The sequence below is a fragment of the Mustela erminea genome, chromosome 3 (genome assembly GCF_009829155.1).
Source record: "Mustela erminea isolate mMusErm1 chromosome 3, mMusErm1.Pri, whole genome shotgun sequence".
Taxonomy (NCBI): domain Eukaryota; kingdom Metazoa; phylum Chordata; class Mammalia; order Carnivora; family Mustelidae; genus Mustela; species Mustela erminea.
In genome coordinates this window covers 79,266,277-79,293,708 of record NC_045616.1, presented here as the reverse complement: position 1 = coordinate 79,293,708, position 27,432 = coordinate 79,266,277, and the positions used below count along the sequence as shown (strand labels likewise).

Sequence of the window (27,432 nt, the reverse complement as noted above, 5' to 3'; positions counted from 1 at the left end):
GACCGAAGATAGACGCTTAACCAACTTAGCCACCCAGACACCCATAACATTGATGTTTTTGAAGCATATAGGCCATTTAGTGAAATGTCCCACAATTTGAATTTACCTAATATTACCTTGTGATTAGATTCATTATGCATTTTTGGTAGGATTAATACATAAGTATTATAGAGTCTTTCTTATGCATTTTATCATGAGGCACATGAAACTAAGATTCTAATATTAATTGCAACATGGGAAGAGGGTTTCCCACACCATCAAATAATTCTTGACACCAACTGGTGTTCTACAATTTAACTCAATTCTAATACTATCTATCTGGAGATAGTTCCAGATCCATAGGTTAAAGGCTCAGTCCTACATGAATTCCACCCCCTACCCACCCACTCAGACACCCCTTGAAAGTCCAGATTGTCCTTGCGCTTCTGACCAACTAGCTGTATACATCTGAAATTTCCATGAACCTCTCCTTGGGTTTGACTAATTAGCTAGAGTGGTTCCCAGTATTTGGAGAAACATTTTACTTAGTAAATTACTAGTTTACTATGAAAAGCTATAACTAAGGAATAGCCAGATGGAAAAAACGCAGAGGGCAAGGTATGGAAAAAGGTATGGAGTTTCCATGTCCTTTCCAAGTGCACCATTCTCCTCAAATTGTGAGAAGAACATTCCAGGTTGTGCTCACCAACCTTGAAGTACTCTGAACGCCATCCTTTTGGGTTTTTAAGGAGGTTTCTTATTACACAGATACTATTGATTAAATCATTGGAACCTGGTGATTAAACTCAAACTCTAGCCCCTCTCCTCTTGCCAGAGATGGAGAGTGGGGTAACTGAAAGTTCCAACCCTCTGAATACCTAGTTGGCTCCACTGGCAACCAGCTCCATCCTTAAATATGGTACAAAAGTCACTTCATTAACACAGCAAAAGAAAAAAAAAATCACAGAGCCAGTAGAGATTCAAGGAGAGGGAACTATATGAAGACATGAAAACTTAGAGACATAGTTCATTGAAGAACTTGGAAACTAGCTGTCAATGATGACCAATATGCACCTGTGGTACAATGATTTATACTGAGAAATAGATATTTAATCTTTGACCCCTTTCTGGCACAGAACTAAAACTCAGAATCTCCTAAGTGATGGGAATGATAAAGATATATAGGAAAGATGAAGATAATGATAAAGACTTCACGTCTGTGTAGTGACTTTTGTACCACTGCAAAGTACTCTGAAGAGGACCAGAATATGTCATGCTAAAATATGCTACTTTGGCATATTAATTATTTTGAACTCAAGGTACTTGAGAAGCAGCTGATGCAGGAAGGACTCTCTGAGCCGCCTTTGTGTCCTTAAAAGCATGTGACAAGTTACCCCTGTCTTCATACCAGGAGGGTAGAAAGCATCCTTATCACCAGAGATAGGGAATTTAGGGTCAAGAAAGCTGTGTAAACAGAACTTATTTCTTCATCAACTTATTGCCTTAAGTCCAAATCGTTCTGTCTTGTCAACTCTTCACAGATTATCACTTGTCTAAAAGGTATAAAAGCCTTCTGCTTTGGTCATTTCTTTGAGTCTCATATTTTTATGGGGCTTCTATACATATGAAATTAACACGGTTTTTCTCCTGTTTATCAGTCTTATGTCAATTTAATCATAAGGTCAGCCAAAGAACCTAGAAGGGAAGAAGGGAAAATTTGTTCACCCTGCAACTACATGGGTGGATGTTTCACTCTGTTAATGAGGGACTTTTGAGTTTTACAGTCTTTACCTTTTAGCTCTACAATTAATAACTTTGTGTATATACCCCTTTATATTTTCTGACAGTGTGTATTTGAGATAAATTCCAGAAATAGGATTACTGGATCAAAGGGCAAGTGCACATGAAATATTGCTAGATACTGACAAATTCCCTTCGCTCAGGACTAGGCCACAGTACATCACCAGCAGCAATGTGTAAGGGTCCCTGTTACCTTGCAACCTCTCTGATAGAGTACACTATCAAACATTTGTCATTTTTTAAAGATTTCATTTATTTATTTGACAGACAGAGATCACAAGTAGGCAGAGGTAGGCAGAGAGAGAGAGGAAGGGAAGCAGGCTCCCTGCTGAGCAGAGAGCCCGATGCTGATCCCAGGACCCCGGGATCATGACCTGAACTGAAGGCAGAGGCTTTAATCCACTGAGCCACCAAGGCGCCCCAAACATTTGTCATTTTAATAGGTGAAAAATTGTATTTTAGTGTAGTTTTAATTTGCATTGTTCTTGAAAAAATCAAGCATCTCTATATATTTAAGCCATTTTGTTGGTTTTTTTTTTTTTTAAGATTTTATTTGTTTATTTGACAGAGAGAGAACACAAGCAGGTGGAGCAACAGGCAAAGGAAGAGGGAAAAGTAGACTTCCTGGTGAGCCTGGAGCCATATATTGGGCGGATGCTTAACGGACTAAGCTACCCAGGTGCCCCACCATCTCTTTGTGTTATACATATTAATCCTTTCTCTGGATTATGTTGGAAATAATTCTTCCCAGTTTGTCATGTGTCTTTTGCCTTTGCTATTTATTTTTTTGTTATATGAAATTTTATTTTTAATATTTATTTAGTCCTACTATATAAAATTATTGCTTCTGGATTTTGAATTATAGGTAGAATGTTTTTCCAAGTATAGAGGAATTCACTAATGTTTTCTTCTAGTATCCGCAAGGTTTTATTGCTTTTACATTTGAATTTCTTTTTTTAATTTACATTTGAATTTCTTATCCTGTTATGTGGCGTAAAGAGCAGATCTACTTTTATCTGTTTCCATATAGTTGTCCAGTTTTATAGAGAGTATTTTTGTAAAGAAGAAGTAGTCAATAGTGTCATCAATAAAAAATCTTTTACATTAAGAATTGAAAACTGTCAGTTTATTTTATTTTATTTATTTTTTTAAAAAGATTTCATTTATTTATTTGACAGAGATTACAAGTAGGCAGAGAGGCAGGCAGAGAGAGAGGGGGAAGCAAGCTCCCTGCTGAGCAGAGAAGCCTATGTGGGGTTTGATCCCAGGACCTTGAGATCTTGACCTGAGCTGAAGGCAGAGGCTTTAACCCACTGAGCCACCCAGGTGCCCCTGTCAGTTGATTTTAGAAACAAGGAGGTCATTGTTGCTATTGACCTTGTCAATATTGATGGAACAATGAGATAAAAGCCAGATTGCAGTGGGTTCAGGAATGAAAGATGGGAAAGTGGAAAAAACAAGTATAGGTAACTCCTTGCGAGTTTGTAAATACATAGTCTTTTTACTAACCACCACATAACAATTTTACAGTACTAGAACATAGATTTCAGAGTATTTTTCAGTAAAATCCCTTTGTTGGTCAGGGACCAAGTAGGAAAATAGAAACCACTATAGGGAATTTAACCTTTGTGAGATTAGAACATGGTAACTGATATGGACACATGCTGCTCTGCAGGTGCATGGCTTGGTAGGTGGTGTGTAGGCTGAGTTTAGGTCTTCTTGTCTCTTGGCTTGGTGCCTTTTTGCATAACTCTATCCGGTGGCCCTGGTTATCCCCATTTTAGAGACAGACAGAGTGATTAAATAACTTGCCAAGTTCATACAGTTAATAAATGGACAGCTAGAGATTATCAGTACTGACTTCTCAGTCAAATGCTAGTAGTTTCTTTCTCTCTGAAAGCTGCAACTCTTTAGTTTTAGTAAGCATAGGGAGAAAGAGGTTTGTCCCAGGTTGAGGTTCATTGATGGGACCTGCTCACTACTTCTCTTGAGGTGAAAGACTTCCGTCTTTTATACCCAGGAAGATTGACTATAATGACTTTCACAAATCACAATGCTTTTGCCATTTGGGACACAAAAAAGTCAGCTTTTTTGTTAGGTAGAGCTAACATCTAGTGGGAATGGAAAGAGCTAGATTTTGGTATACTGTGCTTTCCTTTTTACTATTTACCGTACTCTATACGTAATTCACTGATGAAACACTGTTTTACAGCAAAGGGTCAACAAGACCCCTTAGTCTTAGGAGGGATTGTTCAATGTACCCTGACACAGTATTTGACATGTATCTTTCACTTATTTTTGGCTCGCATTAAATACATTTGTAAAAGTACTTAGGGAGTACTGAATGTATTATGTCCTCTAGGAGATCTGTTTGGTTATAATCAGGATCTTTCAGGAACACTAAACAAACTGATATCTTTTTTTTTTTTTTTTTTTAGTATTCATCTGAATTTCTTTTTTTTTTCTGCTCTTTTTTTTTTTTTAATTTCATTTCAGCGTAACAGAATTCATTGTTTATGCACCACACCCAGTGCTCCATGCAATACGTGCCCTCCATAATACCGCCACCTGGCTCCCCCAACCTCCCACCCCTCACCCTTTCAAAACCCTCAGGCCGTTTTTCAGAGTCCATAGTCTCTCATGGTTCACCTCCCTTTCCAGTTTCCCTCAACTCCCTTCTCTCCATCTCCCTATGTCCTCCATGTTATTTGTTATGCTCCACAAATAAGTGAAACCATATTGACTCTCTCTGCTTGATTTATTTCACTCAGCATAATCTCTTCCAGTCCCGTCCATGTTGCTACCAAAGTTGGGTATTCATCCTTTCTGATGGAGGCATAATACTCCATAGTGTATATGGACCACATCTTCCTTATCCATTTGTCCATTGAAGGGCATCTTGGTTCTTTCCACAGTTTGGCAACCATGGCCATTGCTGCTATAAACATTGGGGTACTGATGGCCCTTCTTTTCACTACATCTGTGTCTTTGGGGTAAATACCCAGTAGTGCAATTGCAGGGTCATAGGGAAGCTCTATTTTTAATATCATAAGGAATCTCCACACTGTTCTCCAAAGTGGCTGCACCAACTTGCATTCCCACCAACAGTGTAGGAGGGTTCCCCTTTGTCCACATCCTCTCCAACACACGTTGTTTCCTGTCTTGCTAATTTTGGCCATTCTAACTGGTGTAAGGTGGTATCTCAATGTGGTTTTAATTTGAATCTCCCTGATTGCTAGTGATGATGAACATTTTTTCATGTGTCTGTTAGGCATTTGTATGTCTTCAATGGAGAAGTGTCTGTTCATATCTTCTGCCCATTTTTTGACATGATTATCTGTTTTGTGTGTGTTGAATTTGAGAAGTTTTTTATAGATCCTGGATATCAACCTTTTGTCTGTACTGTCATTTGCAAATATCTTCTCCCATTCCATGGGTTGCCTCTTTGTTTTGTTGACTGTTCCCTTTGCTGTGCAGAAGATTTTGATCTTGGTGAAGTCCCAAAAGTTCATTTTCACTTTTGTTTCCTTTGCCTTTGGGGACATATCTTGAAAGAAGTTGCTGTGGCTGATATTGAAGAGGTTACTGCCTATGTTCTCCTCTAGGATTCTGATGGATTCCTGTCTCACATTGAGGACTTTTATCCATTTTGAGTTTATCTTTGTGTATGGTGTAAGAGAATGGTCGAGTTCCATTCTTCTACATATAGCTGTCCAATTTTCCCAGCACCATTTATTGAAGAGACTGTCTTTTTTCCACTGTATATTTTTTCCTGCTTTGTCGAAGATTATTTGACCATAGAGTTGAGGGTCCATATCTGGGCTTTCTACTCTGTTCCACTGGTCTATGTGTCTGTTTTTATGCCAGTACCATGCTGTCTTGGTGATCACAGCTTTGTAGTAAAGCTTGAAATCAGGCAACGTGGTGCCCCAGTTTTGTTTTTCTTTTTCAACATTTCCTTAGCAATTCGGGATCTCTTCTGATTCCATACAAATTTTAGGATTATTTGCTCCAGCTCTTTGAAAAATACCAGTGGAATTTTGATCGGAATGGCATTAAAAGTATAGATTGCTCGGGGCACCTGGGTGGCTCAGTGGGTTAAAGCCTCTGCCTTCGGCTCAGGTCATGATCCCAGGGTCCTGGGATCGATCCCTGCATCAGGCTCTCTGCTCTGCAGAGAGCCTGCTTCCTCCTCTCTCTCTCTGCCTGCATCTCTGCCTACTTGTGATCTCTGTCTGTCAAATAAATAAATAAAATCTTTAAAAAAAAAGTATAGATTGCTCTAGGCAGTATAGATAGACATTTAAACAATGTTTATTCTTCCGATCCAAGGGCATGGAATGGTCTTCCATCTTTTTGTGTCTTCTTCAATTTCTTTCATGAGTGTTCTGTAGTTCCTTGAGTACAGATTCTTTACCTCTTTGGTTAGGTTTATTCCCAGGTATCTTATGGTTCTTGGTGCTATAGTAAATGGAATTGATTCTCTAATTTTCCTTTCTGTATTTTCATCGTTAGTGTATAAGAAAGCAACTGATTTCTGTACATTGACTTTGTATCCTGTCACATTACTAAATTGCTGTATGAGTTCTAGTAGTTTGGGAGTGGAGTCTTTTGGGTTTTCCACATAAAGTATCATGTCATCTGTGAAGAGAGAGAGTTTGAACAAGACTGATATCTTAAACCAGACTCTCAGTGTATTCATTCATAATGGGAAGCTAGTAAGGCTTATATGTCTTATCCACTGCACCTCCTTTCTTAGTATCAAAATATTTGGGGGAAGTTGAATTATTAATTAGGAAGTTGCTAAGTGAGCATAGAATCAAAATATGTGCTGATAAAATATCTTTACCTCATAATAGAGAAAATCTGTCTAGTGACCAGTTCCATATCCAAAGTCTTTTCCATTTGCACCAATGTTTCCCAAATGTTAGTCATTTGAATACACCTTCATGATTTTTGTCATTCCTGTATAACATTAATATTTACTTTTTCTTTAATTGAATACACTTTTTTTATTTATTTATTTTCAGCATAACAGTATCATTATTTTTTCACCACACCCAATACACTTTTAAAAATTTAACTATTTAGCATCATTCTAAGTAATTATATTTCTGATATCCTAGTTTGATATGATTGTTAGTTTTCTAAAACATTGAAATAAGTATTAAGTATGAACACTCAAATAACTATTAAAACGAAAATTATCCATAAATTGCTTAAAATCAGTGGTATGTGTATCACACTTTGGTAAATATTGCCTTAATCATAACTGGAAAAATAAAGAGTTTCATCTCTCTGAACCCTGCTTGGTATGCTGAAAACTCCTCTTTGATGACTTTCTTCTTTAGATGTGTTACTAGCACCATAGTATCTTGGACATTCTATAAACCTACTCCCTCTTCCATTTTGTGTTGATTTATAGGGCTCCAAACTGTTTTGTTTGTTTGTTTGTTTGTTTTAAAAATGTTTTTTATTTGAGAGAGAGAGAGAGCATGCACAAGCAGGGGGAGTGACAGAAGGAGAGGAAGAAGCAGGCGAGGGAGCCTGCTACAGGGCTTGATCCCAGGACCCTGGGATCATGACCTGAGCTGAAGGTAGATACTTAACTAACTGAGCCACCCAGGTGTCCCTGTAATATTTATTTTAAAAAAATCTTTTGTGGGGCGCCTGGGTGGCTCAGTGGGTTAAGCCGCTGCCTTCAGCTCAGGTCATGATCTCAGGGTCCTGGGATCGAGTCCCGCATCGGGCTCTTTGCTCAGCGGGGAGCCTGCTTCCTTCTCTCTCTCTCTCTGCCTGCCTCTCAGTGTACTTGTGATTTCTCTCTGTCAAATAAATAAATAAAATCTTTAAAAAAAAATCTTTTGTGTGGTTATATGCATAGTAAGATATTCTCAGATTTCTTAGTACCTAGGAATGAATATCTATGTTCCCCCATTTGAGGTGACCCATTTTTGGCCTACAGGTAGATTAAAAAAAAAATTTAACAACCTTGACATGATACTAGGCACAGTTTACACCAATTAAAAAGTCGTTATTTGAGGGGCGCCTGGGTGGCTCAGTGGGTTGAGCCTCTGCCTTCGGCTCGGGTCATGATCCCGGGGTTCTGGGATCGAGCCCCGCGTCGGGCTCTCTGCTCGGCGGGGAGCCTGCTTCCCTTCCCCCCTCTCTCTGCCGGCTTCTCTGCCTACTTGTGATCTCTGTCTGTCAAATAAATAAATAAAATCTTTAAAAAAAAAAAAGTCGTTATTTGAGTAATGTAGAGATAATACTGAAAATGTAAAAAGCCTAAAATACCAGTTCTTTGGAGAATTTAATGCTTCTTTCTAAAGTGAAAAGGATATTAACTGCAAACTTTGATTCCTAACTGTGAAACATCTTTGGGAAAAACCTTGTTACATGGGATATACAGAATTCGGATAAACTGTATGTAAGTGAATCTTCTGAGACAGAAATCTTAAGGTTTTATATTCCATTTGCCACTGCCATTCTTTTCTCTAGACTGTTCCCTGAGAAACTGGCTGATTTTACTTATAGCACTTAGCATAGTACCTGGCACACCCTCGGTGTTCATTTAAATCCTATATAATAACTAACTGAATAACTAATGAATTCCTGCATTTTCCCTGTGTTGCAATTTAATACCATCACCAGTTTAAGATCTTTTGGAGGGGACACAGAAAATAGAACATATTTGTGTCCCCCACTATCTGAAAGTAGAGTGTTCTTATGAAAGTTTTCACAGGTCCCAATAGTGTAAAGCGAAGAATCGAGCACCATGAATTTATATGAAAAAATTTTGACCCTTCTCAGACACAAAAATGACCTCTCTTAGACTGTTCTGATACCTTAGGTCACACCTTGCTAATGGATGCATAAAATAGAGTTAAAGCAAAGATGCTCACAAATACAGTTCAAAGCTACAGTGGCTTGATGCTAAGATGTTTAGTTCTTGGGGAAGGAGCTGCCTCTAGAAGGCATCACTACAGAAAAAACACTGAATGCTATTTTTGTTTTTGCTTTTTCATAAAAGCAGAAATCCTCTTTGAATGTTTCTGTTAGTGAAAACAGGCCCATATGTAGGTCTTTCATAGAAGCAAAGTGGCAGAATGTGAGTTTTCTAAACATGAGTGATACCCATACTGGCTTTAACTGTGTTTGTCTTTTTTCACTGTTTATGTTCTATTGTTGAATTATATTATTTTCATCCACCTCTTATTTATCCTTTCCTTAATATTGAACTTTAATTCTCTTTAGAATTTACTTTTTCTTAACCAGGGACAGCTCTTAAAAATGATATAGAATGTTTCATTGCAATGAGCAATGAATGCAAAGAGCTGTTTCATTGCAATATCTGAAAGCAGTAACAATCTTTTCTGAGACTGGATAGCTGAAAGTGTTTGCTAACTGTTTTCTTTAGCCAAAAGAAATGGAAAACACTAATTTATAAAGATATATGCACTGGGGCGCCTGGGTGGCTCAGTCATTAAGCATCTGCCTTCAGCTCAGGTCATGATCCTGGGGTCCTGGGATCGAGCTCTGCATTGGGCTCCCTGTTCACTAGGAAACCTGCTTCTCCCTCTCCCACTCCTCTGCTTGCGTTCCCTCTCTTGCTGTCTCTCTCTATCTCTCTTTCAAATAAATAAATAAAATCTTTTTTTAAAAAGGTATGTGCACCTTTGTGTTTATTGCAGCATTATTTATAATCATCAAGATATAGAAGCAACCAAAGTATCTATTGATAGACAAATAGATAAGGAAGATATGGTGTGTAAGTACACAATGGAATATTATACAGCCATGAAAAAGGATGAGCCTGGCATTTGAGACAACATGGATGGGCCTAGAGAGTATTATGGTAAGTGAAATAAGTCAGATTGAGAAAGACAAATATTATATGATTTCACTCATATGTAGAATCTGTAAGGGGGAAAAAAGATAACAAAAAGCAGAATCAGACCTATAAGTACAGAGAACAAACTGATGGTTGTCGGAAAGGAAGGGGTTGGGGGAATGAGCAAAGTGGTTAAAGGGGAGTGGGAGATACAGGTTTCCAGCTACAAGAATAAAAGGCACAGCATAAGGAATATAGTTAATATTATTATAGAGATGTATGGTGACAGATATAAGCTATACTTGTGGTGAACATAGTGTAATGTATAAACGTTGAATTACTGTGGTGTACATCTGAAACTAATTTTACAGTTTGTGTCAACTATACTCAAGTTTAAAAAGTTATTATCTTTAGCTCAATTCTTAAAAAAAGCTCATTTTAGAAAATATCTCCCAAGTTTTCTATACCTAAAAAAGAATCTACTAGGTTATCATTCTATCAAAGCAATTTCATATCTTACTCCTTTTGCTTTTTTCCTATGACATAAAAATTTTTGAAAGAATAACAATCAATTCAAAGTGAGTTAAAATATGTTAGAAAACTCCTTTTTACAAGCTCAGAGCTCCGGGAGTATTGATGGCTCTCCCATGAACACATAGTGATTTAAGGTACTAGCCTCCTCAAGAGTATGATGTGAAAATTTGGTTTAATAAGATAAATTATTAAAAATGACAGTTATGTTAAAATATATTCTGGTTTGATCTTTGTTAAATATAATCTTTTGAAAACAATTCACCTTGGAAATAGTGCTAACTAGATAAATATTGGCATTCTTGGTGGAAGAGAGAAACAATAATGGTGGTTCTTCTTTTTTTTTTTTTTTTTTAAGGATTTTATTTATTCATGAGAGAGAGAGAGAGGCAAGGGAGAAGCAGGCTCCCCAAGAAGTAGGGAGCCCAATGTGGGACTGGATCCCAGGACCCCAGGATCATGACCTGAGCTGAAGGCAGATGCTTAACCATATGAGTGAGCCACCCAGGCGCCCAATAATGGTGGTTCTAAAGATGAACACCACAAAGCTGAACCCATAAAGTGTGTTGTCCTCTATGTCTGAGTGTCACATTATGTTGGGATTTATATTACTGAATGAAATATTCAGCATTTCTTTAAAGATTCAGAGAACAGAAAATGATGAAAATTTAAAAATGGAAACTAGCTTTTAAAACAGCCCTCTTAGGCTTTTTTGGTGGAATGGAGATATACTGAGAAATTTACTTTTTGTGAGGCAAAACAAGAGTATCTGCTTCGTGAGAGGATTAAGCATGGAAATGAGCCTTGGTCCCTCTTAGGTTTGGCCAGTATCCCTAGGGATATAACCCTGTGGCCCCCAGGTTCAAGCCTGTGAACGACCTACACAATTTTTGCTTTCGTTCTGCATCGGAGGGCATCTCTTTCCCAAAGATGTGGATCCTTGACTCTACAGGACAGGCTTTCTTTACAAAGCAAGACAGATCCTCATCCCAGCCGTCACTGGGAGGAAAGAAAATCTGCTGGCTCTATGGGCCTATGCTATATGTTGAAGCAGCAGAAATCTCCAGATGGCAAGTAAGTGCCTCAGAAACGAAGAACCAGAGGGACCAACTGCCACAGACTGCCGTAGGAAAAAGGAAAAGAGAAAGCTCCGCAGGTTGAAGGGAGGGCATTACCCTACTTCCTTTTATTTCTGGTGTTAGAAAAAGGGAGGTGGACATTTTTGGCGTGCAGTACTTGCGTAGAGAAAATCTAGGGCATCTCCAGATTGAAGACCTCACTCAAGAATCTGAAGAGAAGTGGCTCATGGCCAGCCACATTGTACACACAAGCCCAACGGGCCACTGTGGAAACAAGATAGTGGGTCTGACCACAGCGACCTCAAATGCGAGCAAGTAGGGAACGCACGGCGGAGGTGGGGCGGGGTGACGCCGACGGTCTGAGCTCTGATTGGCTGGTGGCTCTCGTCGCCTGGTGCCATTTGTTGTTGAAGCTGCGCACCTGACGCAGTCGACGGCGTCCTGCACGTGCAGCCGTTTAAGCGGCGTCAGCGCCTGCGAGGACCCTGGGAGAGCAAGCCGCGGAGAGGTGAGTGCTCTGGCGCCTCTCTTCTCTGTGTGGGCCTCTGCCTGTCGCCTTGGACTTCCCGGTAGTGGGAGTTTGGGGTAGACAAAGAATAGATGGGACGGGTGGGGCTTGGGGCCGTCCTATGGGGCTTTTCCTTTTCCTGCCTGTGTTAGGTCTTAAAGCCCAGGGAACGCCGGAAGGGCTCAAGGCCTACAGAGGAGGCACAGGTTTTTGTGGGGCTTTTTTGTTTGTTTGTTTGTTTTTTGTTTTTGTTTTGTTTTGTTTTTGCCTAGTGCCTGTGTGGCTTTTCTCTTAACGAGAATGTCAGTGGTAACTTCTGTGTACACACGCTCCTCAGAGTACTGGTTGACCACTGTTGGAAGGATAACCCATGTCTCCTACCCCGCCAGACTTAAAGGCGTTGGCCCCAGCTCCTTCTCTTCCATTAAACTATCAAAGATTTCAAACCTTACAAAGATGTGTGAAGAGGGAATCTTTGAGGAGTAGTTGAAATTTTTCCCTTGCCCTTAATACCAATAAGCTGTTGGGGGAAGGCGAAGGTGAACAGGTTTGGGGGAAAACCCTAAGCTAGATTGCTAGAATGATTAAGTTCAACTCATTTTTAAAGGTAAAAAAATGGGTATAAGGTAAGAAACAAAACTTCCTTCTTTTTGGAAACACTTTGGAGGAAGATCAGCAGCTAGTTAAGTAGTTTCAGGAGGTGTATGTGAAATTATGGTAGTTTATGGTTTTAGATATATGATTCTGATCTAACAGGCCAAATATGCATGTGGTGTTGGTTTGTTTTTTGTTTTTGTTTTTGTTTTTAAAGATAAAAATAGAACTGGAGGCCACCATGGGAGATGAAGATTGGGAAGCAGAAATAATCAAACCTCATATGTCTTCCTATGTTCCTGTTTTCGAGAAGGTAGTAACATTGAAAGTTTGTGATTATTAAATGCTATAGATTTTATCGAAGTTGAAAAATCACTGTGGTGGGAAAGTTATAAATCACAGTCTGTTTCAGTGATGGTTATTAACTGCCTTAGGGACAGTGAGGAAGAGGCACTCTAACCCTCAAATGAAGTAAAATATGTAATTTGATAATTAAAATAAATGTAATATTATTTACAATTTAAATGTCAATGATTTAGGATGTACTGTGGGTGGAAGCAGGCTTGTACAACTGTGGTTGAGTATGTCTGAGAGACACTTGAATTGAAAATTGAAAAATAGAATTTGGTGTTGGGTGATACTTTGAATTTTGAAAACTGGTTCCATACGTTATCTCTCAAGATGAGTATGTTAGGCTGATTGAGATGGCATCAGCTCCTTGCTCTTCAAATGTGCTAATCTTCAGATCTTTTTCCTTAGTGGCATTTGGAGAGTTACATTGTAATTCACAAGAAGAGGCCTTGGAGTAGGTTTTTGGGTTTCAGTTCTGACTTGAAAATTGACTTAAAAAAATTCTATTTTAGAAGTTAATATATATGTATGTATTATATATTATGTATATATTTAGAAGTTAAAATATTTTAAGGGATTGTTTTTGCCTAAGTGTAATCTACTTGAAATGTCTCCAAAAACTGATTTTCTTTTCTTTCTTTTCGAGTTTCTAGTTTATGTTTATGCATTATGTTGATCAATTTTGACAAACACTGTATTTCAAGTGATGTCTTAGTGGAAGTTCTTATATCACACAAAAATATAAAATACATATTTTATTTGTTTTACCTGGATTTGATCTGTGTGTAAAATATATTTCAAAATACTCAAGATAATAATATGATTTTTAACATTTTTCATTTTTTGGAACTTATTTAGAAATGACATATTTTATGTGTGTTTTTTTTTTTTAATGGTCCGCTGCCTATCATAAAAATTCTATTACAGTATTGGGAAAAGAAGAAAAAAAATCACTTAACAGTCTTAGCACAGACACTTATAAATTTTTAGTAAAGTTAATTCTTTTTTCCCCCAGTGATAGTACATAGTAGTATTTTTTTTAGATTATATTCCTTTTTTCTTTTAAAGATTTTATTTATTTATTTGACAGAGATCACAAGTAGGCAGAGAGGCAGACAGAGAGAGAGGAAAGGAATCAGGCTCCCCACTGAACAGGGTGCAGATATGGGGCTTAATCCCAGGACCCTGGGATCATGACCTGAGCCGAAGGCAGAGGCTTTAACCCACTGAGCCACGCAGGCGCCCACATAGTAGTAGTTTTGATTCCAGCTTTTTCACTCTTTGGCACTAACTATTCCATATTACTACTAATTTCCTAGAAATAATTTCTTATGGTTGCATAATATTATTTCATGGAATGGCTCTACCATAATATAATTGATTTTCTGTTGGTGGGAGTTTAAGATGTTAGCTTTCCACTGTAATGTTGTCATGAATATCTACATTTTAATTTAGGAGTATTATTTTTTGTTTTAATTCAGGAGTACTTTTTTTCAGAAATGGAATTACTTGGTCAAAATGTATTTTATGGTTCTTTTTACCCCTGGTTCTCAGTAGGTTTGTTATATTACAAAGTTTAATTCACAGATACAGACTTTTTCACTTGAACTTTAATAATCACCTAATATTTATTTCTTCTTAGTCTGAGATTTTTGTCTTCATTATGTATTCTTCAAATAGTACACTAGACTGTAACATGTTGTGCATGTTTATTGCGTGGGATGTCTGAAATTGGGGATGGTTGGCTGTCAGAGCTGTCAGTTTACCTTTTTGAAGTATTTTTGCTATTTAGTAACCGACCTTGTTTCTTAATGTTAAGAATACTAAATTGAGTGTTAATGCTAATTTTACCTTATGGTTCTTAATACATTTGTGTGGGGCTAATTTGTAAATTTTTTGCATTGTCTGCAAACTTAAATCCTGGTGCTGGTTGTACAGTTAGTTATCTGGCCTAGTTGACTTGAAACAACATGATGCAGTCAGTGGCTTTGTCTGTCTGCCTTGGTTGAAAAAAAAAAAGTGCAGAAAGTGAGGATGAATACGTGGTATGTATGTGTGGGAGAGATCTGAGGTCTTCTATTCAACCTGGTTTCATTTAAAGGTACCATTTTGATTGGCTGTTCTGAATATCTATTTTAAGAGACAGCTGAGATTTTGTTTTTTTAAAAAATTTGTCTTGGCTCCTCAACTGTCTTGGATTGATATCTTAGAGAATATCTGATCAGCCTTTCCTGACTACTTTTCAGTATTTTTTTTTTTTTGAGACTTAATAGTTACCTATGCTTATGTAATTTTGAACTAATAGGCCACTGTTCTGATAGCTGTTGGAACTTCCTAAATGCAGATTTTGAAGATGGTATACCACCTGGGTGTGGAACAGTGCAAAATGTGAGATTAAAAAATATTTGCTAATCTAGTAATGATGTAGTCCATACATCTCAGTTGTTAGGCAGTTGCACACTGCAAGCAAGTTTGTTGGGATGAGTGTTGAAATGGATGAATATGGTGAATAATAGTATACTGTATTTGCTTACTAGCTGTGTAATGAATTCTTCTTGATAGATGACCATGAGAGAAAGTCTCTACAGTGATTTCTTCTGTCTCATTATCTGCCTTTTTGGTGGCACACTTCAGAAGGCAAATACTCTTGTGATTAAAGCAAACATAGCTTGAGATAACTGGTCCACCCACAATTAAAAAAAAATTTTTTTAAGTAGGCTCCATGCCCAGCGTGGAGCTCAGTGCAGAGCTTGAACTCACGACCCTGAGATCAAGACCTCAGCTGATATCAAGAATCAGACACTTAACTGACTGAGACACTCAGGTGCCCCCACAATTATAATTTTATTAAGCAGTACTAGCAACGTTTATAATAATTGTCTAGATAAGAAAAAGTTCAAGGCTTCTTTGTTCCCATTCACACTATGGTTCTGAAGTAGCAGGAAAAAATGTGGCTCTTGGACATCACTGAATTGGCAGAACTGAGGAAGCTGAAATGCTAGAGCCTGAGAGACTGTAAATGTTTCTGCTTATAATCATCACTGAGATCTGGGAGGATATTGTGTGTCCTATTAGAAAACAGGGAAATTCTTGTTTGTTGCTAAATACATGTAACTTGTGGACACCAGTCAAAGTGGTCATCCAAATAAAAGTCCAGGTGTCAAGCTTGAAGGAAAGATCTCTGACTCATCTTTAAAATCTAAATAATGGAGGGCGCTTGGGTGGCTCAGTCATCAAGCGTCTGCCTTTGGCTCAGGTCATGATCCCAGGAACCTGGAATTGAGACCCACACTGGGCTCCCTGCTCAGCAGGAAGCCTGCTTCTCCCTCTCCCACTTCTGCTGCTTGTGTCCCCCCTCTCGGTGTTTCTCTTTCTGTCAAATAAACAAAATCTTTAAAAAAATTAAATAGTGGACCTGTGGACCTGAGAATATAGTGATAGAAAGGTATGAGAAGGCTGAGGAGAATGGCAGAGATGTTGGTAAAGTAGGTCTGGAAGATAGAGGAAACTGAATCCTTTTGAAGAAGTTCAGCAGCTTACAGCCATTGGTTTCTAGTCAGCTGATCAAGATTGCCTGATTCCAGAGAGAAGGTGAAACTAGAGAGCCTTTTGTTTTCTGTGTTTCTCTGACTATACTCTGTCCTCATTTGGTCTAGGTTTCTCTCATAGTATGGGGTAGATGATTTCACTCTGCGTTTTGATTGTTAAAAGTTTTTGTTTGGGGAAATAACTTTTATTTGGAAAATGTTATCACATACAGAAATTAGGGCCTAGATTGTGAGCTCTTAGAGCAGTCACATTTGTTCCTAGCTTTGGTAGTTACCTCTAAATTTTGAGGTTCCTTGCTCTTTCTTGTGTGACGTGCTAGTTCTCTTGAACTTTGGGTATGTGTGTGATATCTGAGACTCAGGAGTTGGAGTTCTTCAGCCCTGGAAGTGCTGAAGTAGCTGCTGTAATTTTAGAAGTTGTCATATGCCAATTGCTGAAGAAAGGGAAAAAGGACCAGACTTCAGCTGGGGTTGGGTACGGGGCTGACCTAGCTAGGACTGATCAGTCAGAAGAAGGGATATAGAATAATATTTTCTGTATTTTGGGACTTTAATTTATGTGTCAGACCAAAGAAGGAGACATGCTTTGTCTGAAATTAAAATTTTTTCCCCAAGATTTCATTCATCTATTTGACAGAGAGATCACAAGTTGGCAGAGAAGCAGGCAGAATGAGAGGGAGAAGCAGGCTCCCCGCCAAGCAGAGAGCCCGATGTGGGGCTTGATCCCAGGGCCCTGAGATCATGACCTGAGCCGAAGGCAGAGTATTAACCCACTGAGCCATCCAGATGCCCCTGAAATTTAAATTTTAAAATTTTTGTGAAGCACACTATTTGACATAACCCTGTCTGATCTGTTTATTTGGACAACCTATGTCAGCTTTATTTGACATGGAACCTAGAATAGGAAATGAAATCTTGGTATTATATATAAATTGATACAATTACTCTGTTGCATTTGAGGGGATTCTGGCTATAAAATGAAAGAAATATTTGCTAAGGACTTTAGGGGTCTGGGGGAAGAAAACATGGAGCTATCTGCATTGGACCCCACATTGGAAAGGGAAGAGGCATCTTCAGGGTTCACAAACTGTCCAGCTGTGAACTTATTGATTTGGGTATTTGAACTTATTCATTTGGGTATCAGAACTGACAAGTTTTTGAGATCAAAACCTTATTGCATTAAAAAAACAAAATAAAAGCTTACCATGTTGATGGAAGTATTCATTGGCTTAAAAACATAAAAGACCTAAAAAATGTGATATTTTAGAAGTGAAAATACTGAATACATACAAAGTTAAAAGAAATGTGTTCACCAAAATGCAAATGGATTATTTGCAGCTGCATATGAGAACCCTATGTGTAAAACATTTTGAAAATTCTAAATTGGCTTATTTGAATCATCCAGTGAAATTTTATTGAGCCCTATTAGGTGTTGGGGATAGTGGTGCACCTGATAGATAAATTGCATAACAAGGTATTAGTTTCCCAAGGTCAGAAGTTAGAAATCTAGGTATCATCAGGGCTGTCTTCCTTCTGTAGGTTCTAGGAGAGAATCCATAGCCTCCTCCAGCATTCTGGTAGTAATAGGCATTTTCTGGTTTGTGGCTACATCTCTTTCTGCTCCATCTTCCATGGCTGCCTGTGTGTGTGTGTCTCTTAACTGTTTTTGTCTCTCATAAGGACATTTGTGGTGACATTTAGAGCCTACACAGACGATCCAGAGCAATCTCATTTCAAAGTCTAATGTTTAATTACATTTTAATTATGTTTAATTACCTTTACAACAGCTCTTTTTCCAAATAAAGTAACATTTACAGGTTTCAGGGTTTATTACTTAGTGTCTTTAGGTAGCCATTTTTCAGCCCACTACAGATAGTATGGCTAAAGTACAGTGAGATAAGACAAGAGTGGTAGAAAATGAACTCACAGAGGGAAAGGAGACCTAAGGTAATTGTGGACTTAAGAGTTAATAGGATTTGCTTGACTGGGTATGGGGAGTGAAAGAGCGTAATCAAGGATGATGGCTAGGTTTTTAAATTTTATTTATTTTATGGAAGTATAGTTGAAACAATGTTACATTAGCTTCAGGTGTACAATAGTGATTTGACAAATCTGTATGTTAGGATGTGCTCATACTAGAGAAGCTACCATCTGTAACCATATAATAGCATTACAAGACCATTGAGTACCATAGGTTTTAAAATTTAAGCAACTAGATGGATGATGGTGCCATTAGCCGAAATGGAGAATCTATGAAAGGTGCACAGTTTTCTTTTTTTTTTTTTGTGCCCCAGCATCTTTTATTTATTTATTTATTTATTTATTTATATTATGTTCATTTAGCCAACTGATGTACAAGCTTTGGAGGGGTCAAAACAAAGAATGTTGTGATTGTTGTGTTGACTATGAAAGTATAAGTAAAGATACCAGTCAGTAGGTTATATGAATTTGTTGCCTAGAAGAGGGATCAGAGCTATATATATAAATTTGGTAATTATCTGCATAATAGTGGGATTTAAAGCTTTGAGATTGGGTAGAGTTGCATAGTGTAAAACAGACTTAAAGGGATTTACCCTGGGTACTCCCAACTTGAGTGGCTCCAAGGAAAAATGGGATATAAGAAAGTGGACAGAGCAGCTGTAGACATTTTACTTTAAGAGAGGCAGAGAAATGGTACAGTAGCTAAAGGGAATATGAAATTAATTTATTTTTAAGGTTATGAGAAAGGTTAGGAATTTTTTTATGATGTTTTATTTCAAAATTTGCCTTGGTGGTGCCTGGGTGGCTCAGTGGGTTAAAGCCTCTGCCTTCGGCTCAGGTCATGATCCCAGGGTCCTGGGATCGAGCCCCGTATCAGGCTCTCTGTTCCTCAGAGAGCCTGCTTTCTCCTCTCTCTCTGCCTGCCTCTGCCTACTTGTGATCTCTGTCTGTTGAATAAATAAATAAATAACCCTTTAAGAAAAAAAATTTTTGCCTTGGAATTTCTGAATTCTGTGTATGTGGAATACTAAATTCCACAGCTTGAAGATCATCTAATCCTAATAGTTTTTAAGTTCTTGAATGCAGAAGTGTCTCATTACCCTTATTAGCTTTATCACACTTAAACCAGCCCTTGTTTGGATTTTCTTCATCCAATAATACTTTGACCACTAAAAAATTTTTAAAAAGTCTTCAGAATATCACTTTAAAGAGGGAAAAGTGGATCACTCTTCTTAATGTTTTATTTATTTAAAAACATTTTTTTAAAACATGCTGTGTCTTGTGTTCTGACTTTCCAGTTCATCACAGTCAGGTTCTTAAAAGCCTAATTATCTCATGGGATATTTGTTTTAATGTCTATGGTAATTATAAATTGCAACTTTTTACTGTAGTAATTACCAAAAGCCCAAGGCATTTTAACTATGGTGTATTGCCTTTCTGTTCTTAATAACTCAGAAAATAATTGGATGACTCTTGAGCTTTATAATAGTAGTTTTTAAAGTTATTCAGTGTCTTCTGTAGAGGAAATTTTAGAAAATAAGTATGACTAGCGCACTACCTCTAGCTTTTGGTTTATTTAAAGGAACTCATTTGAAGAAATGTGACTATTCTAATATAATCAGTTATTAATTAAGATATCACCTGTAAGTTTTAGGTCAACTTTCATTTTTAAATTATTGAGTTCTGCATTTCATTTGCAAGAATTTGAGAATTGCGTTCTGTAAGTTTTGTTGTAAGTAGAGAAAGCTTATGTGAGGTTAACGTAAGGAGTCAGTTAATGATGATAAGGACAGCCTAGGCGTTACAAGTGAGAAGAAAGTTACACAAGGTGTTGTTAACACAAAGATACACTGAAAATGTTGGAACATTCCCACATTAATTTGACATTTAGGTATTGAATTAATAACAGAAGTTGAATTTTCTGAGCCCAACAGAAATGCAAATATACCACTACAAATGTAATATATATGCATTAATAGCGAATACATTTTTTGGAGACTAAAGTAGGGAAAATGGGATAGCCAGTATTTGAGAGCATCAACAAAAGTCTTCAACTGTTACTGTGACAAGTTTGATTGAAATTAACTTGAATATTCTGAAGCTGACATGAACCACTTCTTTGTATTTACACTGTACTTGCAATGTATATATACAGGTGTATTGTCTTTAGTGCCTCAGTGATGTGATGTTTTCTTTATTTTAGAGTGAACTCCTTTTAAAAAACCATGAACACATAAATTTATTTCCCTTTATATAAACACAATGGAAGTTTAAAAAAAAAGATTTTATTGATTTATGTGAGACGGCGTGTGCACTCGAGGACAAGTGCAGGGAAGTGTCAGAAGGAGAGGGAGCAGCAGACTCTGCCAAGTGGGGAGCACAATGTGGGACTCAGTCGCAGGACCTTGAGACTTTGAGATGGTCTGAGCTGAAGGCAGACATTTAACTGAGCCACCTAGGTGTCCCAACACAATTGAAATGTTTTCTGTTTTTGTTTTTAAAGATTTTATTTTTACTTATTTATTTGAGAGAGAGAGACACATAGTGACAGAGATAATGAGAGAGAGCACAAGCTGAGAAGAGAGGGAGAAGCAGGTTTCTGCTGAGCGCAATATGGAGCTTGATTCCAGGACCCTAGGATCATGACCTGAGCCAAAGGTAGACACTTAACTGACTGAGCCACCCAGGTGCCCCACAGCTGAGGTTTTAGCAATAAAATCCTGTAGTACTGTGCTGTTACCTATTGCTCTCCTTCTCCACTATACTTTATTCTGTGAGGTGTTGTTGAGTAAAATGTAAAATACTGAAGCTTAAAAAATATATTGGCAGGCATTAATTTATTCATGTGTTACTTTGGTCAGATTTTATTTATATAATAATAATGATTATTATACTTTCCAAGTATATGGGTGGATAAACTTTTAAGTCAGATGTTGGCAGACTCTTCCCATAAAGGGCTAGATGGTAAATATTTTAAACTTTGCAGGCTTAATGATCTCTGTTGCAACTTGGTTATTGTGGTGGGAAAGCAGCCATAGAGATATCTAGATGAACAAGGGTGACTATGTTCCAATAAAATTTCACGAAAACTGGTGGGTGACCAGATTTGCCTCATGACTGTAGTTTGCTAATCGCTGTTTTAAGTGATAATATGCTATGCATTCAGGGCACCTGGGTGACTCAGTCATTAATCATCTGCCTTCTGCTCAGGTCAAGATCCCAGGGTCCTGGGATGGGGCAGCATTGGGCTCCCTGCTCAGCAGAAAGCCTGTTTCTCCATTTGCCACTCCCTCTGCCACTCCCCCTGCTTGTGTTCCTTTTCTCCGTGTCTTTCTCTGTCAAATAAATAAATAAATAAGTTATTCAAAAAAATATGCTATACATTCAGTGTTAAAGTGAAGTCTTGGAATAATTAATAAAGTAACAAATGACCCGGAAATCTGATACTCTGCTTTGTTTTGTTTGGAACAATGCCTGGTTATTAAAGTTTTCTAGTATTTATGGTGGTGCATTTTTATTTTCAAAATAGAAAATGAGTCTTTTCTTCCTTATTACAGGATAGGTATTCTTCTGGAGCAAATGGAGACACTTTTAACAGGACTCCAGCTTCATCATCAGGTATGTGTTAAGGCAAAAAGATGGGACCCTTTTGAAGTTAAGGGCTTCATCTAGTGAATAAAGAGCAGATTAGTAGACATCTTGTAAAGAGTGTTAAATTTCTGTGAGAATTTATTGTTTGGATGTTTTAGGATGAGGGCCACTTTTAACTGGAGGAAGGGAGAAAAGAGACCGTGTAGTGCTATGGATCATTATTTGATTTTGTGGGTGTCCTATAGAACATTGCCCAAACTGGAAGTTGCATATTTGGCTTTCAGACTGCTAGAGAATCATCAGGATTCCTGAAATAAGGGAGTAGGAGGTGGAACTACTAGGGTTTGTTTGTTTGTTCGTTCTTTCTTTCTCCAGTGTAAATATTAAACAACACACTACTGTACAAGCAATGGGCTGAATAAAAAATCCACCAGCAAATCAAAGTGTGGCTCAAAACAAAATAAAATGAAAATACAGCATTCCAAAATCCACGGGATGCAGCAAAAGCTGATGTTAGAGTGAAATTTCCACTATAAATGCTCTATTAAGAAAAAAAGTTTGGGACACCTGGATGGCTCAGTCATTTAAGTGTCTGAGGCTTGGTTTTGGCTCGGGTCATGATCTCAGGGTCATGAGATTGAGCCCTGCTGAGCATGAAGCCTGGTTGAGACCACCCCCTGTCCCCTGCCCCCAGCTCTCATGAATGTGTTCTTTAGCTGAAAAAACTACATCAAAAACTAATGATGTACTATATGTTGGCTAGTTGAATTTAAATTAAAAATAAATAAAAGGGATCATATTCATAATCATGATAAACCCTCAAAAAATAAGTAAATGAATAAAATCTAAAAATAAAAAATTCAAATAAACAACTTAACATTACACTACAAAGAACTAGAAAAAGAAGAAAGAAGAAACTAAACTGAAATTTAGTAGAAGAGGGAAATAACAAAGAAAAATTATAATAAAAAAGAGACCAGAATAAACAATAACATAACACTGAAAGTAATGACCGATTAAAAAGAAAAAAGCCCTGAAATTGGCAACGTTTTAGCTACATTAACTAAGAAAACAAAGAAGACTCAAAACCAAAATGAGGAATGAAAGAGAATACAATATAACAGATAACCACAGAAATACATAGTATGATAACAGATTACTATAAACAGTTAACTACTAACAAATCAGATAATTTAGGAAAACAAAACAGATAATTCCTAAAAAACACACAAGTTACCAGGATTGAATCATGAATCTTAAATCCAAGAAATAGGATATTTTCTTACACCAATAAGAAGAATGAAAGTTCACCGGCCCAGAAAAGCCCAAGACCAAATGGTTTCATTGGTGAATTCTAGCAAACATTGAAAAAAAATGAAGGACACTCTTTATTGAAATTTTACAAATAATATAAAGACAGTACTGCTGTACATGAAGCCAGCACTGCTCTGATGCAAAAGCAGGATGAAAATAATACAAGAACAAAAAAGTCTAGTTTGTCTGATAGAAGTTTTGCTACTCTTTCTTTTGACATCCATTTGTGTGATAAATATTCTCCATCCCTTCACTTTCAATCTGTAAGTATCTTTAGGTCTGAAATCGGTATCATGTAGGCTCTAAGGTTGTTGAAGCAAATTGCGATAGAGGGAGGTTGTTAGGATTATACCTATTTCTGCTAGTCCTGTGATAACGTCAGGGTATCGTGAATTTCTTTGGGATCTGAAAACTAATTTTAAAAATGTTGGAAAATAATAAGAGGAACAAGTTGAGATAATGGAGCCACCACTTATTTCTAGCTGGGTTGCCTAAATGTTTTATAGATTTGTTGGGGATGGGAAGGGCACAAGTGGTAGGACTTAGGTTAAGAAGTTAAACTCACAGCAGTAGTCTTCATTTTGTTGAAATCCAAAGTTGGCTGAAGTGCTATTTCTTTCTTTCTTTCTTTTTTTTTTTTAAGATTTTATTTATTTACTTAACAGACAAAAATCACAAGTAGGCCGAGAGACAGGCAGAGAGAGAGGGGGAGACAGGTTCCCTGCTGAGCAGAGAGCCTGATGCTCTCAATCCCAGGACCCTGAGATCATGACCTGAGCCGAAGGCAGAGGCTTAACCCACTGAGCCACCCAGGCGCCCCTGAAGTGTTATTTCTACTGTATCTTTTCCGGTTTTACTGTGGTAAAATATATGTAACATAAGGTTTACCACTTTCACCATTTTTAAGTGTACATTTCAGTGGCATTGCTGTGCAACCATCACCATCATCCACTTCTAGAACTTTTTCATCTTCCTAAACTGAAACTTCATTCCCATTAAACAGTAACTCCCCAGTCCCTCCTCTCCTCAGTTCCTGGCAACCACTATTCTACTTTCTGTTGCATCTCAATTACTGTGAATTTACTGAGTCTCTGGATTTGTGTAACTACCACTTTTAATTTTACTGTAGTGCAAGAGAGAGAGCCCAGTGGCACCAGGTAGTTATATCGTTTCTTTTATCAAAACTTAGTGGAAGAGGTAAAACGTTTTAGAGTCAAGGTAGCTACCAGGTCACTGAAGCCTGTCTTAAAGTGAAAAACCCTGTGAAAAGATAGATTATAAAATGTGAAAGAGAATTTGAGAGCAAGAGTTCATCAGGTTAAAGCAAATTTAATTCCCCTGTTCACCTTCAGTTCAAAATAATTATCTTGATAGCAGTTAAGTTTAGAAGAGATGATTTTGCTATTGTCAAGAAGCTTTTATCTTTCATAAACATTTAAATGTACTGGTTTAATATAGAATTCAGATTATGGAAAGTTGATGAAATTGCTGCCTGCTGAAACCCCAGCAAAAGTCTAACTTTGCATGTAGTGAAAAGAATTGCCATGAGTACCCCAATGTTCATAACAGAAGTGGCCACAATCGTCAAAATGTGGCAAGAGCCAAGATGCCCTTCAACAGGTGAATGGATAAAAAAGATATGGTCCATATATACAATGGAATATTACACCTCCTTCAGAAAGGATGAATACCCAACATCGTGTCCACATGGATGGGAGTGGGGGAGATTATGCAGAGTGAAATAAGTCAAGCAGAGAAAATCAATTATCATATGGTTTCACTTACTTGTGGAGCATAAGGTATAACATGGAGGACATTAGGAGAAAGAAAGGAAAAACGAATTGGGGGAAATCGGAGATGGAGTTGAAGCATGAGAGGCTGTGGCCTCTGAGAAGCAAACTGAGGGACTTGGAAGGGAAGTGGGTGAGATGATGGGTAAGCTTAGTGGTGCATATTAAGGAGGGCTCATATTGTATGGAGCACTGTGTGTGGTATATAAACAATGAATCTTGGAACACTGAAAAATAAAATTTTTTAAAAAGGCTAACTTTGTTTCAGTTCTCTGAACCACATGCATGCATGTGTACTTGGAATAGCCACAAAAGACAAATAGGTAAAAGTAATTGTCTATTTGCATAGATTATTGTATAATCAGGAGAAACCTTGTTCTTTGAGGTATTGAAAGCCAGTTTTTGTAAAGGAAATAAAGTTTAGGTCTATAGTATATCAAAGCACACAACATTGTTTTGTGGTGAAATCTTCAAGCAACTAGATTGAAATAGCCACCAACCGAAAGCCAGGACTTGTTTTAGCATTGGATCTCTGAATGTTTAGGCAAATGAAATTAAATTAGGTAATGAAAAATGTCCAGAAGAAGCTAATCAGGCAATTTGCAGGTTCTTTTGTAGCTCTTTTTAAATTAAAAAATTTTTTTTCATAGAAAATCCTTTGTTTTTTAAATTAGAGAAATGCATATCAGGCTAATGAATGTATCTAAGCCAATCCCTAAGTATGCATTTGGAAGAAAAAAACAACTTAAATTGCAGACTTCAAAAGAGAGAAAATGATGTGAGGTTTTGGCCCCCAGATTAAGGCGTTATTGGGAGTTTGTTGATTCTGATGTTTTAGATTTTTGCATATGTTCCTACATTAATAATTGTATTCCAGTGGCTATCATATACATGTTCTTAAAAGTTTTTTATTGAAATATAGCTGACATTCAGTGTTACATTAGTTTCATGGGTACAATATAGTGATGCCACAAGTTTATACATGATGCTGTGTTCACAAGTATAGCTACCATCTGTCACCATACAATGCTATTGCAGTACCATTGACTATATTCTCTAAGCTTCTTTTCCTGTGATTTATTCATTCTATAACTGGAAGCCTGTACACATTCCTTTGTATCGGAAGAACCTGTCTTGCTTTTCCTTTTGCTTACCTACCCTTCAACACCCTTTTCATAATCTTAAATGGAATCTTGTTATACTGCGTCTTGCTTTTACTTAATGATAGTCGTAAAACCCCTCCTAAGTCAACTGGGTACAATCTCATTCTTGCAAAATTCAGTGGAAAAAATTCATGTTACCTGGTTTTAAAATGTCACATCATAAGTTCACAGCTTACAGTTGAAAATGTTTAGTTCCCTTTCTCATTCATCATTTGACTTAGTATAGGAGTATTTAGCCTCTTCCCTTCCCCCAGCAACCTCCCTCATACTTCTTCCCTTCCTATTCTCATAGCTACACTTTTTGCTTAAAGATCCGAATTCGTATTCTATATCAGCATGGCTGTATATGTATCATTCACATTTGAGCCATGCAATATATTATGATTACATTTCTTTTATTATTCACTCTTCTGTTTTGGTTTTATTACACTTACTACCTCATTTTGTTTACTTGTTACTTGGTTTTGTGTATTGCTAATTCACTCATAGAACTCCCTGCCAGAAGCACAGATACCCAGTCATCTAGTTTCTAAAAACTATATTGATCCTTCAGCTTTATTTTTTTAAAAGCCTCATCTTTAATTCCTCTATCCATCCTTCCAGTATAGACTTGCTGCTCTTTAGGCTGTCATCCTAAAAATTAATAACTTTACCTCTTTTCTGTATCATGTTCCATTTTGCATGGATCCCATGTTTTGTTTATTTATTTATTTTTTCATCTCCTCACTTGAGTTGAGTCTGTTTTCCTTCATCTTCAGAAAGGCCAGTTAGGTAATAAATATGAGATATTACAAATGTCTTTACCGTCATGCTTAATTAATTAAGAGTAAAGTTTTAAGTTGGAAATAATTTCCCCTAAAAACTTCATACTGCTTTATTATACATGAAATTCTAATGAAGCTTGAGAAGTTTGATAATCTGAGTTCTGGTCCCTAGTATATGATTCTTTTTCTAAACTCTTCCAAAGTTCTAGGATCTTCATTTTCTGAATACTGAAAATTTAATGATTATGAACCTGGATGTGGACTTTCTAATTATCGAGCAAGATGCTTAGTGGGCCTGTTAGGTCTGAAATTCATGTTCTCTACTCCTAAGAAATTTCCTTGTTTTATTTTATTCTCTGAGGATTATTAAAATTTCATTTGAAGGTGTTTTTCTGTTGCCTTTATTGTTCCTTAGGGATTTTTCTTTGCTGTATTTGTCTTAGCCTCTTTGATTTTTTTCATTGTTTATTGCTTTAATTTTCGGAAGTTGAAGGTAGAGGAAAATTGGAGAACATGATAGCAAGTATCCTAGTATTTGCCACCATAACATTTTCTTCAGATTTCCTTTTAATGAAATATGACAGATGAAACTCAAGTGCTATGGTT

General features: G+C 37.2%; 1 protein-coding gene across 2 annotated transcripts in view; it reads left to right on the top strand.

The window, feature by feature from the left end:
* Positions 1-11,603: 11,603 nt before the first annotated feature.
* DDX4 (DEAD-box helicase 4) overlaps positions 11,604-27,432 on the top strand; it is a 74,524-nt gene continuing 58,695 nt past the window's right edge. For both annotated transcript variants that reach the window (XM_032336216.1, XM_032336215.1), the window contains exons 1-3: positions 11,604-11,731; positions 12,543-12,638; positions 21,762-21,822. In XM_032336216.1, the coding sequence (XP_032192107.1) occupies positions 12,567-12,638; positions 21,762-21,822 (133 nt within the window). In that variant the 5' untranslated portion in view covers positions 11,604-11,731; positions 12,543-12,566. The remainder of the gene's footprint in view (positions 11,732-12,542; positions 12,639-21,761; positions 21,823-27,432) is intronic.